Source organism: Stegostoma tigrinum, chromosome 33, assembly GCF_030684315.1.
Source record: "Stegostoma tigrinum isolate sSteTig4 chromosome 33, sSteTig4.hap1, whole genome shotgun sequence".
In the NCBI taxonomy this organism is placed as follows: domain Eukaryota; kingdom Metazoa; phylum Chordata; class Chondrichthyes; order Orectolobiformes; family Stegostomatidae; genus Stegostoma; species Stegostoma tigrinum.
The window spans coordinates 8,073,844-8,095,228 of NC_081386.1; the positions used below are offsets into that span (position 1 = coordinate 8,073,844).

The window sequence follows — 21,385 nt, forward strand, 5'->3', positions numbered from 1 at the left end:
ACTCATAATTCAGATGACAATGAATCAGCCATAAAAGTCTAACAATTTGAAAACAGGCTGAAGCATCTACAAATGAAAAGAAATCTTGGAAGGGTGGAAGCGATTGTGGGGCTGACAGATGGTCATAAACCAGGAGCCATTCACTAACGTCCTTTTGAACTACAGTCCCTGGGGTCAGAGACTAGGGGACACAATTTTAAAGTGAGAAAAGAAGATTTAAAAGAAAGGCATGAGGGCCATTTTTTTTAACACAGAGAGTAGTTTGTTTGTCGAATGAAATTCCAGAGGAAGTTATAACATATAAAAGACATTTGGAGAAATGTTTGGAGGGATATGGGCCAAGCACAGGCAGATGGGACTAGTTTAGTTTGTGATTATGGTCAGCATGGACTGGTTGGAGGGAAGGGTCTGCTTCTGTGCTGTATGATTCTATGACTATGCCTGTATTAACACTACGTGCTCAGGAGCAACTGGAAATGAACAAAGAGTTCCATCCTTACCAGAAATGGCGTATTCTGAAAAGAATAATAGCTTTAAAAAGCTTACAACTTTTGTGGATTAATTCAGTGATATTTTGGGTGCACTGGAACAATCCTGTTGTACCAGGTTTTTCTGATGTGTTACAAATTTAAATATGACCTATAACATTTTATACAGCTCTGTATCAAATTTCCCATGTTAATATTCTTGGAAAGTGCCTTTGGACATTTTACAGTGTTAAATACCTTGGAATAACTCAGGAAGTCTGACTGGAAGGGAACATCATTTATTGTCAAACGTCAAAATAGAGTCACGACTCATGATGTACTGTGGCTATTCCCAGAGCAGGATATACAGTGCTGCTTCTCTGGATCTGTTTAATGCATTTTTTTTATAAAACTACTAATCACCAACAGTACCAGGCCTGCTTTGCCTGTTTTCTTTATTCTACCTGAAAATGGTATTACTGAGTGACCTTCCCAGCACCAAATCTCCCCTGTCATTTTTTTAAGCTTAACTACTTTCCACCTGGTCAACTTATTTTTCTAATCAATCTGTTCATAGAATGGAGCAGGTGGGATGTGAACCTGAGTGTGTCAGTCTAGATTTAGGCATACTACCACTGCACCACAAGAGGGCCCCACTGCATGGTTCTTAAGGGCTCAGGTGATGAGTTCCAGCTGGGTAGGCCATTGCCTCTTACCAAGAGAAATCATCCTCAACAACCTCCAAAATTACTGATTGACCACGGGTCTTGTAGAGCTATCACATCTATAACTGAATTTATCTCTATATTAAATGCTCACTCCTTCCACTACCAATGCACAGGGGCAGCAATATGTACCATCTGTAAGTTGCACCTTACCAAAGCTCCTTCAACAGCCAAAACCCATGACCTGTACCACCTAGAAGGACAAGGGCAGCAAATGCATGTGAATACCTTGATCCCCTCCAGGCCAAGCATCATCCTGGCATGGAACTATATCGCTGTCTCTGCACTGTCGAAGAGTTAAACCCCTGGGCACTCCCCATAACAGCATTGTGGATGTATTAACACTGGATGGACTGCGCAGTGACAAAGATGGCTCACACACTGTCTCAACAGCAGTTAGGGAATGGGTAGTAACGACTAGCCCAGTCAATAAAGCTGACATTCTGCAAAAGAATTTTAAAACTGCAAGTTATTAATGTTATAAACCTAGGAATAGGAGTGGACTATTGCTCCTCTTCATTCTGTTCCGCCATTCAGTTCCTTCATGGTTGATTTTTATCTTAACACCATTTGCCTGCATTGGTTCCATAGCCGTTTATACCCCTCTTTAGCCCTGAAATTTACACTTTATCTGAAATGTCAATGGGTTTTTGGAGGGGAAGTTACATCAATTTGACTGGAAGCTTTCTTAATGAATGAAGGAATCTTAAGGAACTAGTATCATGACAGACAGATTGCCAAACTTTTTCTCTGTTGTTTCCAAATGGTAAGTGCTAATATTTACAGAAAGAATGTCAAAATGTTCACAGAAACCTTTGGAGATAGTAAGAACTGCAGATGCTGGAGTCAGACATAACACAGTATGGAGCTGCAAGAACACAGCAGACCAGGCAGCATCAGAAGAGCAGGAAAGCTGATGTTTCGTGTCAGGACCCTTTTTCAGAATGAATCGTCAACTTTCCTGCTCCTCTGATGCTGCCTGGCCTGCTGTCTTCCTCCAGCTCCACACTGTGTTAACACTATTTCTTTTGTCTTTTCTCCATATTTAACCCTCACAGATTCTGTTGAAATTAATATTCTTCTCAACTACATATTCCTCATCATTTATATAAATGATTTAGATGAGAACATAGGAAGCATGTTTAGTAACTTTGTGATAACAAAGTGTGGAGCTGGATGAACACAGCAGGCCAAACAGCATCTTAGGAGCACAAAAGCTGATGTTTCGGGCCTAGACCCTTCATCAGAAAACGGGGAGGGGGAGGGGGAGGGGGAGAGGGTTCTGAAATAAATAGGGAGAGAGGGGGAGGCGGATCAAAGATGGGTAGAGGAGAAGATGGGTAGAGAAGAGACAGACAAGTTAAAGAGGCGGGGATGGAGCCAGTAGAGGAGAGTATAGGTGGGAAGGTAGGGAGGGCATAGGTCAGTCCAGGGAGGACGGACAAGTCAAGGGGACGGGATGAAGCTAGTAGGTAGGAAATGGGGGTGTGGCTTCCAGGGATGCGTAACCTGAAAAGTTACCCTCCTCCCTCTGGACAAACCTCAGCCACACCCCCATTTCCTACCTACTAACCTCATCCTGCCCCCTTGACTTGTCCATCCTCCCTGGACTATCCCTTCCCTACCTCCCCACCTACACTCACCTCTACTGGCTCCATCCCCGCTTCTTTAACTTGTCTGTCTCCTCTCCACCTATCTTCTCCTCTATCCATTTTCGATCCTCCTCCCCCCCTCTCCTTATATATTTCAGAACTCTCTTCCCCCTCCCTCTTTTCTGATGAAGGGCCTAGGCCCGAAACGTCAGCTTTTGTGCTCCTAAGATGCTGCTTGTCCTGCTGTGTTCATCCAGCTCCACACTTTGTTATCTCGGATTCTCTAACATCTGCAGTTCCCATTATCTCTTAGTAACTTTGTGGATGACACCAAGATTGATGGTATAGTGGGCTATGAAGAAAGTTATCTAAGATTACAAAGAGATCTTGATCAATTGGGTCAATGGGCTGAAGACTGGCAGATGGAGTTTAGATTAGTTTAGATTAGATTCCCTACAGTGTGGAAACAGGCCCTTCGGCCCAACAATTTAGTTTGAATAAATGTGTGGTATTGCAGTTTGGTAAAACAAACAAAGGCAGCACTTATACAATTAAAAGTAGTACCTTGAGTAATGTAGAACAGAGAGACCAAGGGCTTTCAGGTACATAATTCTTTGAAATTTGCATCACATATAGATAGGGTGGTTTAGCACTTTAGCCTTCATTGCTCTGACTTTTGAGTATAGGAGTCGGGACATTATGTTGAAGATGTACAGGATGTTGGTGAGGCCTCTTCTGGAGCGCTGTGTCCTATTCTGGTCACCCTGTTATAGGAAGGATATTATTAAGCTGGGGAGGGTTCAGAAGACATTTACCAGGATTGTTGCCAGGAATGGAGAGTTTGAGTTATGAGGAAAGGCTGGATGGGCTGGGACTTATTTCACTGGAGCGTAGGAGATTGAAAGATGACCTTATAGACTTTATAAAATCATGAGGGATATAGATAGGATGATGGCAGGTGACTTTCCCTAGGGTGGGGGATTTCAAGACAAGGGGGCATATATATAAGGTGAGAGAAGAAAGATTTTAAAAAGACATGAGGGGCAATTTTTTTACACAGAGGGTGGTTTGTGGGTGGAACGAACTTCCAGAGGAAGTGGTGGATGCAGTTACAATGTATAAAAGACATTTGGATAAGTACATGAATAAGAAATGTTTGGAGGGATGTGGGCCAGGAGCAGGCAAGTGGGACTAGTTTAGTTTGGGATTATGGTAAGCATGGATTGGTTGGACCGAAGGGTCTGTTTCCATGCTGTGTGACTCTATCACTCTTTTTTTTTATTCTTTAAGTACCATTGATGACACATCATGTGCTTGAGAAGAGTAACCAGGCATATTCCCTTCTTGAGGGTGTTGGGATCTCATGTAATGTCATAGAACAATGCTTCCCAAACTTTTTCTTCACAGCATGGGTGATAGTTGCTATAACCCTCAGTGAGAACTACAAGGAGGGCTAAATGCTGAGGGCTACATGAGTGCAGACTGTTGAAGAAGCCCATTAGGGTGGGGAGGGTAGTTATTATTACTTTGGTCAGAGATCCACAGCAGCTATTGTTACCTCAAAGCTCATGAACACAAAAAGGCCGCTGGTGGCCCCACTTGCGGTCCTGGCAACCCCGTAAGGAAAGCCTGGTCAGAGAACACATTTTCCCATTGTCTTGTGGTGCTTCAGAGTTTGTTTTCCCTCTGTCAACAGCGATCATGGCATTCCAGTGACTTGTTCAGTTGAAAAAGTCTTTGAAAAGTCACCAATGGCATGTGGAAAGTCTGGTTGCATGGTCAGCTCATAAACACCATTGAAACTAATTCCCAGTGCAGGGAATAAGATAAAAGGGGCCTCATAGAATGTCATGAGCAGACAGGGTAACTGCTTGAAATGAATGTGATGCTGCCAAATTAAACAAAGTAGGTGCACATGCTGCACACATTTTCACTGTTCACAAAACATGAATAAGATTGATAGCCACAAAAGCAAGGGTAGTTGACCAATTAAGGGGCATGGGGCATGTCTTTAGGCAGATGGCAAAACATGTCCTACCAATACAATCTACAGAAGCAAGACGGTGTTAGCTTACAATGCTGAAACTGTAGCAATTAGGCCAGAGGAAACAATGATCAAATTGTACAATATCTCATGAGACCACCACTTGAATACTTTGTCCATTCCTGTTCATTGTGAAACAAGGGAAGCATTTAAGCAACAGAAGACAAGAGAAAGTTGATTTTTTTCAGTCTGGAAAGGAAGTATCCATTTGGTAATTTTATGAATGTGTGCAAAGTGGTTCAAGGCCTGGAAAGTTTAAATCCACAACGATACATCAATTAAATTGAGAGCATACGTAAAGGATACACTGATTCAAAGAAGCAAATGTTAAATTTTACCCTGGTATCAGGAAGTAGCTGTTTACACAGAGAGTGGTCTGCTCATTGAATAAATTGCAACGTGGATTGTTAAGTAGCACAGATCCTGGAAAAGTTGCACATTACAATGAAAAAACTGCCAGCTCCTTCTCGATGGAACTCTAAGATGGACTAAATTACCTTTCCCACCTCTCCATAATTATCTTGTTATTTTGCTTTTATAATCCAGTCAATGTTATTACCGGACATGTCAGATCCCAGACTGAAGCCTGGCTTGATAGATCGTCTTTTTATTTGTTTGGCTTTAACAAAGTAGACTGTACTGTACCAAAGCTGTTTACCCCCTTTTTAAATTGAAAAGAAGGGGTAAACAGCTTTGATACAGAGCAGAAGGCACACTACTGAAACGGTACCGAACTTCACTCATTACGTACTCACAACAGAGTCCAGACCTGGGTGTGCAGAGTTAGGAAAGACAGATGTGACACTTCTAACAGCACCAGATGCTATATGATAAATTTAAAGATCCTATTTGAATGCCAATGAATAGATAATTGACTGAATGGACAGGCAGGAAGATAGGTAAGTCAGTAAACTGCTTGGGTAAATGGGTAGGATTTTTTTTATTCATTCATGGGATGAGGGCATTGCTAGCCAGGACAACAATTATTCCCCATCCATAAATTGATTAATTAAGAGCAGTTAAAAATCAACCACATTGCTGTGGGTCTGGAGTCACATTGTAGGCCAGGCCAGGTAAGGATGGCAATTTCATTCCCTAAAGGACATTAGTGAACCAGATGGGTTTTTCCAACAATGAACAATATTAGATTCTCAATTCCAGATTTTTATTGAATCCATATCCCACAATCTGCCATGACTTTATTCAAACCTGGGTTCCCAGAATATTCCCTGGGTCTCTGGATTAGCAGTCCGGCAATAATAACACTAGGCCATCAGCACCCCATGTGAGTTGGGTGCTGAGTTGAGCTGTGGGTCAGAATGGTGCCAAATGGGTGGATGGGCAGGTGATTAAGGCAACAGATGAGTGAAATGATAGGCAGACCCATGAGGTAGTTGTGTGGTCAGGGGTGATCCCATGAGTGGTTATGTGAAAGTTTTATAGTTACCAAGGACTTTAGTTAGGTTTTAACCTGTCTAACATTTCCTGAGAAACTATGTAGGGCTATTACCATGGAGCTGTTCCCGGTTTCCAATCTTAGATTGGCGAAGTTGGTTCTTCCCAAGCAATTGCCACTTATGTCAACACATTAAGACTTCCACAGGATCCCAACGTGTATTTGTCTTACAACTGGCCGCCAACAATCCAGTGACTGTGAAATTTAGTTCATTATTCTAGTTAGGAGATGGGGAATTTCTGCCCTTGAGGCTATAATTATTCTGCCTGTAATTATAGCTCAAGGTGGATTAATGAACATGTATAATGTATGTATGTGCCTTTCCTGAAAAGAGGCTTGTAGCTTTCACAACTAACATTCGCACCGTGTAAATGCCAGACAATCACCATCTCCAATAAGAGACAATCTCACCAACATCCCATTTCATTCAATTACCTTCACTGAATAACCCACTATCACAATGGAAGTCTCCTGCTTCCATTACCCTTCACTTACAACCATAAGGAGAAGGTGTAGAGAGACACCTATTCCTACAGAGGTCCAGCCTATGCCTTTATTCTGACATGTGGTTGGCTTTGATCTAATGGGGCGTATGACTGGGGGGACAGGGTGATAATTGTAGAATTTAGTGATGGTGGGAAGGCGTCTGAGGATTTTGAAGGTTTGTAAAAATAATAGTGTAAACTGCGAAACAAACAACTGCATACCGTAATCTGGTTCTATCATTGAGAGTGACTCCACAGATTGAATTCCAACACTGTATTTTATAGAATACCAGAGGGAAGTTCTCTCAATTTTCACTATCTCGGCTTTGTCACAATAATTGAATAGCAGATGGCATACAGGGAAAGATCTCTGCATTTTTCCAAGAGGAATTACAGGAATTTGAATGTCTAGGGCAGGAAAGCATACCTCGAGGGCATTTAACATTAAGAATTGATACATATCAGATCAGTTCTGTAATGTTCATTCACCAGTGAATGATGATAGACTAAATTCATTGCCACGACAGTTCACATTTCTGCAAATCTAAGCACTGTTCAACTGCTGGATAGCATTTTAAACACTGCCAAAGTTCTTTAGTACATTCTGTTCTCTTAGACACAGCTGCTTACTTAGATATACCTTTAAATGATAAGCATGCCAGATTCTGAATTCTCACTTACCTCTGTGTCAATGAATATGTTAAACCTTCAAACAGCTCTTTGAAGTTAATAATATAAAATAAAGTTAAAGGTACACAGGTGAAAAGTATTCATTAAGTACATTTTACAGCATCCAGAGGGAGGTTGTCTCAGTTTCCAATATCTTGGTTTTGTTGGTGATAATTGAATTTCAGATGACATGCGGGGAAAGAACCCTGTGTTTTCATTAGGTGAGTGGTGCAGTGGTGCAGTGGTAATGTCCTCTGAGCTAGAAGTTCTAGGTCAAAGGGTTACCTGCTCCTAAGTTGTGTCATAAATCCCTGAAACAGTCAATAAAAAGTACTTCACAGTGTTCTTGGGGTAACATGCCCATGTAGTCTATGGTCTCTGGATTCAGGCATGTGTTTGAATCACATCACTACTAGATATCCCAGCAGTTTGCATTCAGAGACTTTAGCTTTTCCATTTGGTGTGGAAGACTTAGGTTCAATTCACACCTACTCCAGGGATGTATCATAACACATCTGAACGGGATGATTAAAAATATCTACTCGTTCAATTTCCCTTTGAAGTGGTATTCTTGAGAATTGTCCTGATTAGCATAAGTTGAATAGGGCTCCTGTGGTGCAGTGTGTAGTAATATCTTTGAACAGATTATTTAGGAGATATCTTCAACACTTACTGCACTCCCTCCCCTCCCCTACTCTTTGTTATTGCAGTGCTGTCCTGGTGCTTGCTCTTTATTATTTGTTTTTTTAATCAGTGTCCGCATGATTTAATGGTGGTTTACCAAATGAAAAAAAATGAACTTATTGTTCCTGTGACACCTGAGTTCAAGTCCCACGTGCTCCAGAGGTATAGAATAGCATTGATTTTGAAAATATTTACAGTCTTAAGAGATTTTGTGATGCTGTGGTAATGCCCCTACCTTTGAGCTAGGACATCCAGCTACAAGTGCTTGAAAATATCTCCAGAACACTGTCTACCAAGAGTCATTAAGAAGCATTTTCTGCTCTGTCTCCATGGTCCAAGATTGCTGATAGCTTGAGAAATCAGCCCACTCACTGTTAAACCCAGAATTCTTGGCTGAAACAGAAACTATTGCCCACTTAAACATGTAAACACTTTCTTTTGGGGAGGGGCTTAGAGGGATCGACTTCCATGCTGACTGACAAACACAGCCAGGGAGAAACCTGGCAAAGAGTGACTGATATCAATATCTCCATCTGACGTCTCTTCCAGGACATCCAAATCTGCCTGCAACAAGAAGCCTAGCCCCATTGCCTCCCTCTAGCCTACTTTCTCACTGAGCTTTATAACATCAGAAAATTGGTATATGTTGCCTGATGTAGAAGTTACCTGAAGACCATAACCAAATAAAGTATCAGCTGCCGGGAAGTACACAAATTTATCCTGCAGTGAAATCTGCATTTGATTTCCGAGGAATGTAGACACTGCAAATGCCTCTAAATTAAATCAACAAGAGCTAATTTTGAGCCGTTGATAGAAGAACACCCATAAAAGGAAGTTTACTGAAACACCACAATTTACAGCCAATATCTGGATTATGTTAGCAACATTCTGTTCCATTTATGATTTTATGTTTCTATTACAATACTATGACAGTATGGTCGCTCGCTGGTTAACACTGCAGTCTCGCAGCATCAGCGACTGAGCTCGATTCCACCTTCGGGTGACTGTCTGTGTGGAGTTTGCACATTCTCCTCGTGTCTGCATGGGTTTCCTCCGGGTGCTCCGGTTTCCTCCCACAGCCCATAGATGTGCAGGTAAGGTAGATTGGCCATACTAAATTGGCTGTAATGCCCAAAGATGTGCAAGGTAGGCCAGTTAGCCAAATGAAATGCAGGGTTACAGGGATAGGGTAGCAGGGTAGACTGCTCATCGGAGGGTCACTGTGGACTTGATGGACTGTATATCTTGTTTCTACATTGCAGGGATGCTGTGATTGATTGAAGCTCACCACTGCCTGGTTGGAAACATTTCTCCTCATCCCAGTCGTAACTGGCCTTCCCCATATCTTTAGACTGTCACCCCAGTTCTGGACTCTCTAGTTATCAGGAACATCATGTCTGCATTTACTCTGTCTAGTCTTGTTAGAAAGTTATTGGTTTCTATTAGATCTCCCTCATTCCTCTAAACTCCAGTGAATATAGTCCTAACCGACGAAATCTCCCTTCATGTGGCTGTCCGTTCATCTCAGACTGCTAAACTTTCACTGCACTCTGTCTGTAGCTAGACCATCCTACCTCAGATAAGGAAGCCAAAACAGCTTACAATATTCCAGGTGTTGATCACCAAGGCCCAGTACAATTGCTGCAAGACATCCCTGCTCATGGAGCTACAAAGGCCTACATCAAATTTACCTCCTTCACCGCCTGCTGCACCTAAAATGCTTACCTTCGGTGAGTGGTGTATGAGGACACCCAGGTCTCATTGCACCCCACCCCTTTCCTGATCCATCACCATTCACATCATCAATAACTTGCCTTCCTGTTTCCGAAGTGGATAACCTCTCATTTATCAGTAATCCACTTTGGACTCACTCACTCAACCTGTCCAAATCACACTGAAGTATCCTTCTCATATTTTACTGTCTCTCCCAGCTTTGTGTCATCTGCAGGTATGGAGATATTATATTCAGTTCCCCATCTAAATCAATAATTTGCTTTATATTTAAATAGAAACATCATATCAATAGTATATTATATAATATCATATAATAACATGATTTACAAATGGGAGGCTGTTACAAGCATAAGGCTTGGAGAAATGAGAGGAACCCCCCCATGAGCAGGCCTGTACCACAATGTTGTGAAGCATAGAAGTATCCAACATGGACCTGGCACAGGGCTTTCCACAGAGCTTGCAAGTCAGCTCCATTCAGACACTTGCAGACCTCTAAGCAGCTTCCATTATGGTGCAAACAGGTGCCAGCTACTGCTGGAGTTCAGCGGTGGATGCTGAGGTGCTTCTGCAGGGAAAAGGGTGGGCCCGTTGTCCCTATCAGCCCAGCCTGCTGCTGCTCTTCCTAACATAGTGCAGTCCCTGGATCAAGGTCAAAGGCTGCTCAAGATTGTCCTCCGGGATTATCAACAGTGTCCTGCACTGAAGGTCATTAGCCATGCTACAGCCTTGCAATGTGTCAGAAAGCCAGGACAGACAAAGATAATATCACAGCCGACCAGATAGCTTTTGTTGTATGGCATGATTTTACTCAAAATTAAGTTTGGAACTTTTTTAAAATTCATTCATTGGATATGGGCAGTTATTGTTTATCACTAGTTGCCCTTGAGAAGGTGGTGGTGAGCTGCCTTCTTGAACCGCTGCTATGGGTTGACCCATAATGCTATTACCAAGGGAGTTCCAAGATTTAGACTGACTGGCACAGAAGGAACAGTGATACCTTTCCGAGTCAGAATGGTGATGTCTTGGAGGGAAATTTGCAGGTTGGTGATGCTCCCATTTATCAGCAGCCCCTGTCCTTCAAGATAGAAGTGTTCATGGGTATAGAAGGTGCTGTCTAAGAAGCCCTGGTGAATTTCTGCATCTTCTAGATAGTACACATTGCTGCTACTGAGTGTTGGTGATGAACGGGGTGGATGCTTGTAGATGTGGTGCCAATTAATTGGCTGCTTTGTTCTGGGCGATATCAAGCTTCTTGAGTGTTGTTGGAGCTGCAACCATCCAGGCAAGTAGGGAGTGTTCCATCACCCTCCTGACTTGTGCCTTGTAGATGGTGTACAGTCTTTTGGAGAGTGAGGAGGTGAGTTACTCGCTGTAGCAGAACTCCCCTCCAGGGCACTCACCATCCTGACTTGGAAATATATCACTGCTCCTTCAATGTTGCTGGATCAAAATCCTGGAACTCCCTCCACAGTAGATTGCTGGGCCTACCAAAATGAAATGGACTGCAGCGGTTCAAGAAGGCAATTCATCCCATTCTTATCACGGGCAACTAGGGACGAGCAATAAATGCTGACCCAGTCAGTGATCCCCACTTCCCATGTATAAATAAAAAAAATCAAAATTCCTTGCTTCTAGAGTTCAGTTGCAAGATACCTTCACTGTTGTCTGAGCAGGTAGTAATTCACTTCATGTTTTTCTTTAAAACAGGGTTTACTTTTAGAGAATTCTCCCATTTTACTGTCAGGCGCTTGGATGGTTTTATTATTCTGGAGCAATAATGTGTGTGAGAAAATAATGACCAGGTTTTTTGTACAGCTTGCTATAGTTTACACATTTTAAGCTATGATTCATAGAATTCTCTCTCTTCCTTCAAATTATTCTAACTTTGGTTTAAAATGGTTGGATGTTAACGCTGACCAACATTTCCCTTCATTGTTTAGCTGTTCTAGAGACTGCAGTTTGCTTGCATCAATAGACACCTGGTTGTTGGGGAGAGATTTTGGGCACTAAGGAGATGCCAAGATACCAACATGAGTGGAAAAGGCTGATCAAGTACAGAAAGACCTGGGTATGTTGGGAGTTGGGCAGTGTTGTATTAATTATTGAATAGTTCTATATTTGATAAAGGGAGTCTGGCAAGTACCTGATCTGCGCTCACTATGTTCAGTTGGCTGAGCCTGGAAAAGGGAAACAAGGATGTGGATCAAAGAAAAGTAACAGAGGGATTGGCCCCAACTCCAAGATGGCAGTGGTGGACTGGAGATGTCAGCTGGCTCTAACACTCACCAGAACCTGCTTGTACCCTCCATTTCCCATTCTCCCTTTATCCTCCCTTTTCTACTGTCCCTCCTCCTGCCTTTCCCACCCTCTTTCTCCTCCTTCCTATCCTACTCTCTCTCTTCTTCTTCCTTGTCTATTCTATCAGTCTCCCCCTCATTTTCCCATTCTTTCTCTCTCTCCAGTTTTTCACTCTCTCTCCCCCTTCCTTTCCCACACTCTGTCTCTTTCCTTTTCTACTGCCCCTTCTTCTTTCTCCTCTCTCTCTCTCTCTCCTCCTTCCTTTCCTGTGCTTGGTCTTCCTCACTTTCTCACTCTTTCTCCTTCTTCCTTTCCCACCCTCTCTCTCCTCATTCCTTTCCCACTCTCTCTCTCCTTCCTTTCCCGCTGCCCTTCTTTATTTCCTACTGTCCTTCTTTCTTTCCCACTCTCTGTCCTTCTTCCTTTCGTACTCTCTCTCTCCTCCTTCCTTTCCCACACTCTGTCTCCTCATTTTCCCACACTCTCTCTCCTCCGCTGTTTTCCACTTTCTGCCTCCTCCTCATTTCTCTTTCCTGCTCCCTGTCCTGCTCTCTCTCTCTCTCCTCCTTATTTTCCAACTCTCTTTTTCCCTCTCCCTTTCCCACTCTCCCTGGTCTTTCATTTTTCCAATTGAAAACATAAACCTGGTGACAGACTGGTCGGGTAAGCTGTGTGCTGGAATGCACTAGGGAGAGCAACAGGCCAACTTTACATAGGATCCTGGAAAGTGCTGAAGGTCAGAGGGGCTTTGGTGTGAATATCTGGAGATCCCTGAAGAGAGCAGAGCAGGTAGCTAAGTTGTTTTCGGAGGTGTATAGGATACTAGCCTTTAGTAGACAAGGCATGAAATTCAAGAGCAAGGAGGGTTGTGCTGGAACTGTATATAACTTTGCTTAGTCCTTAACTGGAATTCTGTGTGCAGTTCTGGAATCTATATTACAGGAGGTGTGTGCTTGCACTGGAGAGGGTGCAGAAGAGATTTGCCAGTATGCTGCCTAGGCTGAAGGGTCTGAGACATGAAGACGTTTCGACAGGCTGGAGTTATTTTCCTTGTACCCGGTGTGGCTTCCTCTACATTGGGGAAACCAAGCAGAGGCTTGGGGACCGCTTTGCATAACACCTCCGCTCGGTTCGCAATAAACAACTACACCTCCCAGTCGCAAACCATTTTAACTACCCTCCCATTCCTTAGACAACATGACCATCTCCAACACCTCTCTCTCCTTCCTGGACTTTTCTGTCTCCATCTTTGGAAACCACCTAGAAACCAATATCCATTTCAAGCCCACCAACTCCCACAGCTACCTAGAATATACCTCCACCCACCCACTTACCTGAAAAAATGCCATCCCCTATTCCCAATTCCTTCACCTCTGCCACATCTGCTCCCAGAATGAGGTGTTCCACTCCCAAACATCTCAGATGTCCTCATTTTTCAAGGAGCGCAACTTCCCCCTCTCAGTAATCAAGAACACCCTCAACCGTGTCTCCCTCATTTCTGACAACTCATCCCTCACACCCCCTTCCCATAATAACAACCAAAACAGAATCCCCCTTGTCCTCACATACCACCGAACCAAGCTCTGGATCCAACGCATCATCCTCTGTCACTTCCCCCACCTGCAATCCGACCCCACCACCAAAGACATTTTTTCCTCCCCATCCTTATTTGCTTTCCGGAGGGACCACTCTCTCCGTGACACCCTTGTCCACTCCACACTCCCCTCCAGCCCAACCACACCCGTCACTTTTCCCTGCAAATTCAGCAAGTGTTACACCTGCCCCTACACCTCCCCCCTCACCCCCATCCCAGGCCCCAAGAAGACTTTCCACATCAAGCAGATGTTCACCTCACATCTGCTAATGTGGTATACTGTATCCGCTGTTTCCTTTGTGGCCTCCTCTACATCGGGGAAACCAAGCAGAGGCTTGGGGACCGCTTTGCAGGACACCTACGCTCGGTTCGCACTTAACAGTTGCACCTCCCAGTTGCAAACCATTTCAACTCCCCCTCCCATTCCTTAGACGACGTGTCCATCCTGGGCCTCCTACAGTGCCACAATGATGCCACTTGAAGGTTGCAAGAGCAGCACCTCATATTTAACTTGGGAACCCTGCAGCTCAACAGTACAAATGTGGACTTCACAAGTTTCAAAATCTCCCTTCCCCCTATAGCATCCCAAAACCAACCCAGCTTGTCCCCACCTCCCCAACCTGTCCTTCCTCCCACCTATTCCCTCCTCCCACCACAAGCCCCACCCCCATCTCCTACCTACTAGCCTCATCCCACCCCCTTGACCTGTCCGTCCTCCCTGGACTGACATATCCCCTGCCTAACTCCCTACGTACACTCACCTTTACTGGCTCCAACGCTGCCTGTTTGACCGGTCTGTCTCCTCTCCACCTATCTTCTCCTCTATCCATCTTTTATTCGCCTTCCCCTCTCTCCCTATTTATTGCAGAACCTCCTTCCCCTCCCCCATTTCTGAAGAAGGGTCTCGGCTCAAAACATCAGCCTTCCTGCTCCTCTGATGCTGCTTGGCCTGCTGTGTGCATCCAGCTCTACTCCTTGTTTTCTCAGATTCTCCAGCATCTGCAGTTCTTCTATCTTTAAAACTCCAGGACATGATCAAGCGTACCCCTTCATTAAACAGACCTTTGAGTATAGGAGTTGGGACATTGTGTTGAGGTTTTACAGAGCAATGCTGCGGCCTTTGGAGTGCTGTATGCATTTCTGATTGCCTTGCTACAGTCAGGATATTATTAAATTGGAGGTGGGTTCAGAAAAGATTTATCAGGATGTTGCCGGGACTAGAGGGTTTGAGAAATTAAAGTAGGCTGGATAAGCTGGGGCTTTGTTCACTACAGCAAAGGAGGTTGAGGAGTGGCCTTATTGAGGTTTATAAAATCATGAGGGACATAGATAAGGTGAATAGCAAGGGTCTTTTCCCTAGGGTGGGAGAGTTCAAGACAAGGGGGCATATTTTTTAAGGTGAGAGGAGAATGTTTTAAAAAGGACACAAGGGGCAACTTTTTTACAAAGAGTGGTTCGTGCGTGGAATGAACTTCCAGAGAAACTGGTGGATGCAGGTACAGTTACAATAGTTAAAAGACTTTTGGATAGGTACATGTGTAGGAAAGGTTATGGAAGGATACTGGCCAAACCCAGGTAAGCTGGATTAGTTTAGTTTTGGAACATGGTCACCATGGATATTTGGACCAAAGGGTCTGTTTCCATGCTGTATGACTCTATGACTGAACCATGTAGGTGTTGCTGCATGATAAGTAATGCATATAAAATACGAAGAACTAAAAATAACTATTGAGAAGAATGGACCATGCAGAACAAGAAACTCGAAGCACACATTGCTCTCAGACTGGATCTGCTCCTTTAATACAAAGCTTAAAAATTACATCTTTGATCAACAGTTCGGTCACCAAACCTAATATTTCCTGACAGTCAGGAAATGACCATCTGCCTTCACTGTTTTTCCTGATTTAAATGTTCATATCATCTTTGGACAACAGCTTTTATTAATGGCCAATTGGTCTGATTTGGAGCTCCTTGTGATGCTTTACCTTGCTGAAGTTGCTGTATGGGTGCAAATTATTATTGTTAAAGTGAGGACCACAACTCCCCTTTACCTCATCTGATACCCGAAGACAATCTTTTCCTTTGTTGGAATCTGTGTGATTTCACTGGCCATGTTAATGACTACAGGCAATGGAGAGCTGTGGCCCAACCTGAGGTAGTGCTGTCTTCTTTAGCTGTCCCTCCTTTGGCAGCATTCCCAATTCAATCAGTTTCCTGACAACAAAATCCACAAGACTTGCAAGCGAATAGACAAATTTGAAACTACTTCAGATTTACCCAAGATGCTGTCCTTTGGTACTTGAGAAGAAGTATTCAGAAACTAGAGATTGTAGCTCACAATCCTTCCTTACATAGGGTGAAGGAGACATCAGCAAGAAAGCAAGTACTTTGGACCCTCAATTAAATAAGGCCATGTCTGATCTTATTGTAACCTCAAATCCATATTCCTGCCTTTTCCTGATAACCTTTCAATCTCCACCTTTTCTTACAAAGGATCTATCCACCTCTGCCCTAAACATATTATTGTCACAGAATTTCAGGAAGACAGTTCTGAGACCACTATGAAAAGCAATGTTGCCTCATCCCTGTGGGTGATCTCTCTGTGAAACCCATTAGTTCTAGATTCATCTTTAAGAAGAAACAACCTTTGCGCATGCATTCTGCCAAGATCCCTCAGGATCCCGTATTGCATTTCAAACCCCATCCCTATGGAACTCTAATTACACACTCCCAATACACAGCACAGGCAGAACAGTCTGTTGAAACCCAACATCACCCTTCCTCTGTCAATGTTGAAATTCTCAGGGATATCATTTACCACTTCAAGATTAAGTTCCTTCAGCTGTTTTGGTTTTTTGCTAGAAACAGTTTTCCTCATTTGCCAAATCCAACTCTGCACAGATTCCAGCTGATGTAACTCTGCCATTTATCTATCTTGTACCTATTTCCATCATCTCTGAATTAGATAACACCAGTACATCAATTTTTATACCCTCATCCTTACTTACACGCTGTCAGCCACTCTAACTCAGTACCTTTCCTCCTCCCTGTGTCCCAGTGTACAGACCCCACGTGTAGAGTCATATAGACCCTTCCGTCTGATCAAGCAATGCTGAACATGATCCCAAACTAAACTAGTCCCTCCTGCCTGCTCCCATATCCCTGCAAACTTTTCCTATTCATGTACTAATCTGAATTTCTTTTAAATGGTGAAATTGTGCCCATGTCTACCACTTCCGCAGGAAATTCATTCCACACATGAACCACCCTCTGTGTAAAGAATTTGCTCTTCACATCTTTTTAAGATCTTTCTCCTCGTTTCTTAAAAATATGCCCCCTAATCTTGAAATCCCCCATCCGAGGGAAAAGACACTTTGTATTAACCCAACCTATATCCCTTATGATATTCAAAACCTCTATAAGGTCACCTCTCAACCTCCTGCACACCAGTGAAAGAAGTCCCAGCCTTTCTTCATAATTCAAATCTCCACTGTAATTCTCTCCCTATCCCCTCTCTCTGCCCTCTACCATCATCTTCAGCATCATTGGTGGTGCAGTCCTAAATGACCAAATGCCTGTTTTGTGGACCAGATGAAACCCCCCTCAAAATAAATTAAGATACCCTGGACTCCAACTTTTTCTTATTTTTATTGGGCAAATGTAAGGTGCTGTGTTCCAGATATAATTCCACTGGTCAAACTACAAAGGTTGAAGCAAAATACACTTTATTCTTATTCTAAAGTTAAAATATAAATGAAAGAAAGAAGAATTGGTCCAAATTTAACTCTACTGGAGAACTTAACAGAATAATAGCCTATTTAATTGCTAAATGGCAACTGTTCCAATATAGTAACATCCCATAAACACACCCTTAGCAAAGGCAAATTCAGTAAAACAGATCATCTCACATGCAATTCTGACAGCAAGAAGAAAACCCATGCTTTTAGCTGTAACAGAGAGAGAAATAATAGCTTCCAGCTTCATGACAGCAGTAACATCCTGGTTCAGTAACAGCTTGACCCCACCCATTCAGGCTGCTTCTATTGTTCCAAATTTTAAAAAAAACACCCAAAGCCTCACAGGCTATTTACTTTATTGGCTTGAAGTAGACCAATCTCAACCCCTATGTCAACCTCTCTTGGTAAAAAACAAGGACAAAATACACCTCTTAAAGACATAGTATCATCATACCTGCACTCTCAAATTATCTTCGTAAATTCCCCCAGTTAGCAGTATGTCTCAATGCTTTCAAAGGTCACCTCAAAGTCTGTGCCCAGTTATTAACACCAACTGGGTTTGTTATTTATTTAGGTACATCTTAGAGAGGAAATGTTACATCTGTTGTTAAATGAGTTAAATCTGTTGAGCCATTTTACCTCTGAATTTCAAGCATGTGTTCATTTAACTTGTGAGCACATATTTTGAGCCTTCAGTTTTCTTTCTAAAGATGGAGCACCCTCTTTCCCCTTGAAGAGGTAAGTTGTCCCCAAAGAAAAACAGTTTTTTTTCATGGCCACTTTTCTCATCATAAATAATTAAACTTGCATCAGCTGGCAGAGAGCCAGAGCTGAGAGACAAAGCTCACCCCATTCTTGACCTAGTTCCATTGAATGATGGTGTAAAAATGTCTAATTCCTGTGGGATTGCTATGATTTAATTATGCCTTTGTCTTGCTCTACCTCAGGCCATGCTTTAATATTTGTTCCTTATCAGCATCTTGTGTGAAAATTGCTAAAGGTCATACAAATGAAACAAAAATGCTTGACTGGTTCTTTGAGTATTTGAAATATTGGGATTCATAGTCAATTGTTAAATTGTGTGGCTGCCAAATGAAATGCTTGTGTAAAAACTATTGCACTGTTTACTGGACTTGATATAATGGAGGCACCATTCTGAATCTGTGCGGATTGCTGGGACCCTCACCCATAGCCAGCTTACAGTAGAGAATCGTTATTTCTCTGCCCGTAGCACTGTGCCATGTGCCCTTCAATGAAGGGGCCTAGAGGGAAACAGGAACTCAGATTTAGAGACATTGTCAATAAAGTACATCATGCCAAACTATATTAGAGTCTTATTCCATGCCAATTCTTCTGTTACAGGATGCCTCAGGAAAGGTGCTTGATCGATGGAGCATAATGACCTATGAGGAAGAAATGGTCTCCCTCAACCAATTCCTTCGTTTCGGGGAGACCAAATCCATCGTCGAACTCATGGCAATTCAGGAAAAGGAGGGACATGCGGTGGTAGTCCCACCGACCAAAAATAACTCCGACATCCGAGCCTTTATAGAGAGCAGCAACCAAACCCGAAACCCTGCGCTAGCCGCCCAGCCTGAGAAACTGAACGCCAGCAGCGCCCATCACTTTGAGAACATTGTGAACAATCTGGCGTTTATGTTACCATTCCAGTTCTTTAACCCGATACCGATGCCTCTGCTCGGGGCATCGCCCAAAAGTTTCCTCCTTGATCAGCCTCAAGACAGACCACGAGAAACCAAGCGGGAAATTCCAATTCCTGTCAATAAAGGCTTTCTCGTGAATGCCCACGCGGATTTTTTTCCCAGTCCTGAGGAGACCAGCCAGAATTCCCAAGACGGTGTTCACCCTGATACCAAGAATAACTCTGCCAGTGAGTACAGTGGCGTGATATCCCCTGCATTGAGTGTAACACCCAAACATGACATTGAGCAGCTGTATGTGCCTTCTCACATCAGAGGGAAATGTGTGGAGAAAGCTGGTTCCCTAACAAACAAGGGCCGTGTTTACTGCAGTGCGTGCGAGAAGACTTTTTATGATAAAGGCACATTGAAGATTCATTACAACGCTGTTCACCTGAAAATTAAGCACAAGTGCACGGTGGAAGGCTGCAATATGGTCTTTAGTTCCCTTCGCAGCCGCAATCGCCACAGCTCAAACCCCAACCCCAGGCTTCACATGCCCACCATGAAAAACAACCGCGACAAAGATCTCCGGAACTGCTCCTTAACGACAGTGATCCAAGTCAATAACAGGAAGCTCGATATCACTCACTGCCCTGGCACTGACGCCCGCTCGCTCCCAGCCTTTGATAATCCCCGTGCAGAGCCGGCAAACACCATTCAGACTGGCACTTGCAATTCCGGGCACAGCACCATGTTCCAAAACCTGAAGACCGTGCAGCCAGTTCTCCCATTCTATCGCAGCCTGGTACCACCGTCTGAGCTCGCCATCCCTCAAGACGCCCTCCCGCATGTGCCAGTCCCGGCTCCCTCAATCCCAGAGCAGCCCCCTGTGCCAAAAAAGAAATCCCGGAAATCGAGCATGCCTGTTAAAATCGAGAAAGAAAGTATGGAAGGCTTGGAGGAGCATGAAGGTGGACCTCTTGACAGTAGTGGGGCAGCTGCACAGCATAGAAATGACAGTCGGTTTCAGCATGTCAAAGACAGTTTAGAAAGAACGGAAAGCAGGCTGAGTTACCTGTCTGATCCTGAGGAGCAGAGCCCCAAAGGTCAGCACCGAGAGTTGGTCGCTGCCAGCGATAAAGCAGATACTGTGGAGAAATCAGCCAACAGCCCATTACACTTGGAAAATGGAGATGCTTATGTGCAGGCAAAAACTGTAATCATTTCGTCCCCTGGTGAGGAACAAAGGGAGCTTGAACCAGACAGTGGCGAGGGCCTGGTATTTAAATCAGAAGGTTGGTTGCAACCCACGAACAATTGTAAAGAAGTGCAGCACGGGTTGCCGAATGGAGGCTTTAGCAGTGCATTACTGCATCGGAGGCCTGGCTCACCTTGCTCTGAGAGCCCAGCGGTGAATGGCTGCACATATCTGCAGCCGGTTGCAGATAAGGGGGATAATCAGGGTACTTCTAATCCTAACTATTGCTATGTCTGCAAGAAGGTGTTTAAAAGTTCTTACAGTGTTAAGTTGCATTACAAAAATGTGCATCTAAAGGAGATGCACCTGTGCACAGTTGGAGGTTGCAACGCAGCTTTCCCATCAAGGCGCAGTAGGGACAGGTCAGTGAAAAAGTTGCTTTTTTGTTTTGTTTTTGTCTTTGTTTTCTCTTTTTCCTTTTCCGAAAGTAAAAAGCAGTCGGTTCAATAATGTACTGATTCACTTTGTCTCGCATTCGCACAATTGCATGTTTTGAGAACCTTTTGCCTGGATTCCGCCGCCCCCCCGGCCTTGGCAAACAGCATGTGCGCCTAGGCCAGGCACTGAAAGCAGGATTGTGTCTGAGACGCTGCCGTGTGGAATTTTAACTGCACTACCTGCTTCAAGTCTAGGGAGTAACTGAAGCGAGGTGCAAAGGAACAGGAAGCAGATAAAATTGGAGTGCTGGGGCAGGAGGAGTGATGTTGTGACAGGGGCAGTGGCTGAACAGAGACCGACCTTTTACGTGGCTGACCATTAAAGTTACCATCTCACCATTTTAATAGAAACTTTTAAAGCTCCCAGTTGTTTTCAGATACAAAATAAAATGGCTTGTGCAGAGCTTACTTTAAAAACAATATACGAGGAATAGCTTTAGGACCCACTTTCAGCTCCCAATTAAAGTTAAAACAGATTTGCTGTTCTGGCGAATTTAACCAGTTAATAGCTGAACCCAGAATTCCAGGAGAAGATCCCAAGTTACTAAATGTCAGCCTCAGT

The 21,385-nt window shown here is 43.6% G+C and overlaps 1 protein-coding gene across 3 annotated transcripts in view; it reads left to right on the plus strand.

Annotated features, from left to right (window-relative positions):
- The window catches only part of bnc1 (basonuclin zinc finger protein 1), a 112,712-nt gene that overhangs the window by 72,968 nt on the left and 18,359 nt on the right, over nt 1-21,385 (plus strand). For all 3 annotated transcript variants that reach the window (XM_059639272.1, XM_048562893.2, XM_048562895.2), the window contains one exon: nt 18,848-20,748. In XM_059639272.1, coding sequence (XP_059495255.1) covers nt 18,848-20,748 — 1,901 coding nt within the window. The remainder of the gene's footprint in view (nt 1-18,847; nt 20,749-21,385) is intronic.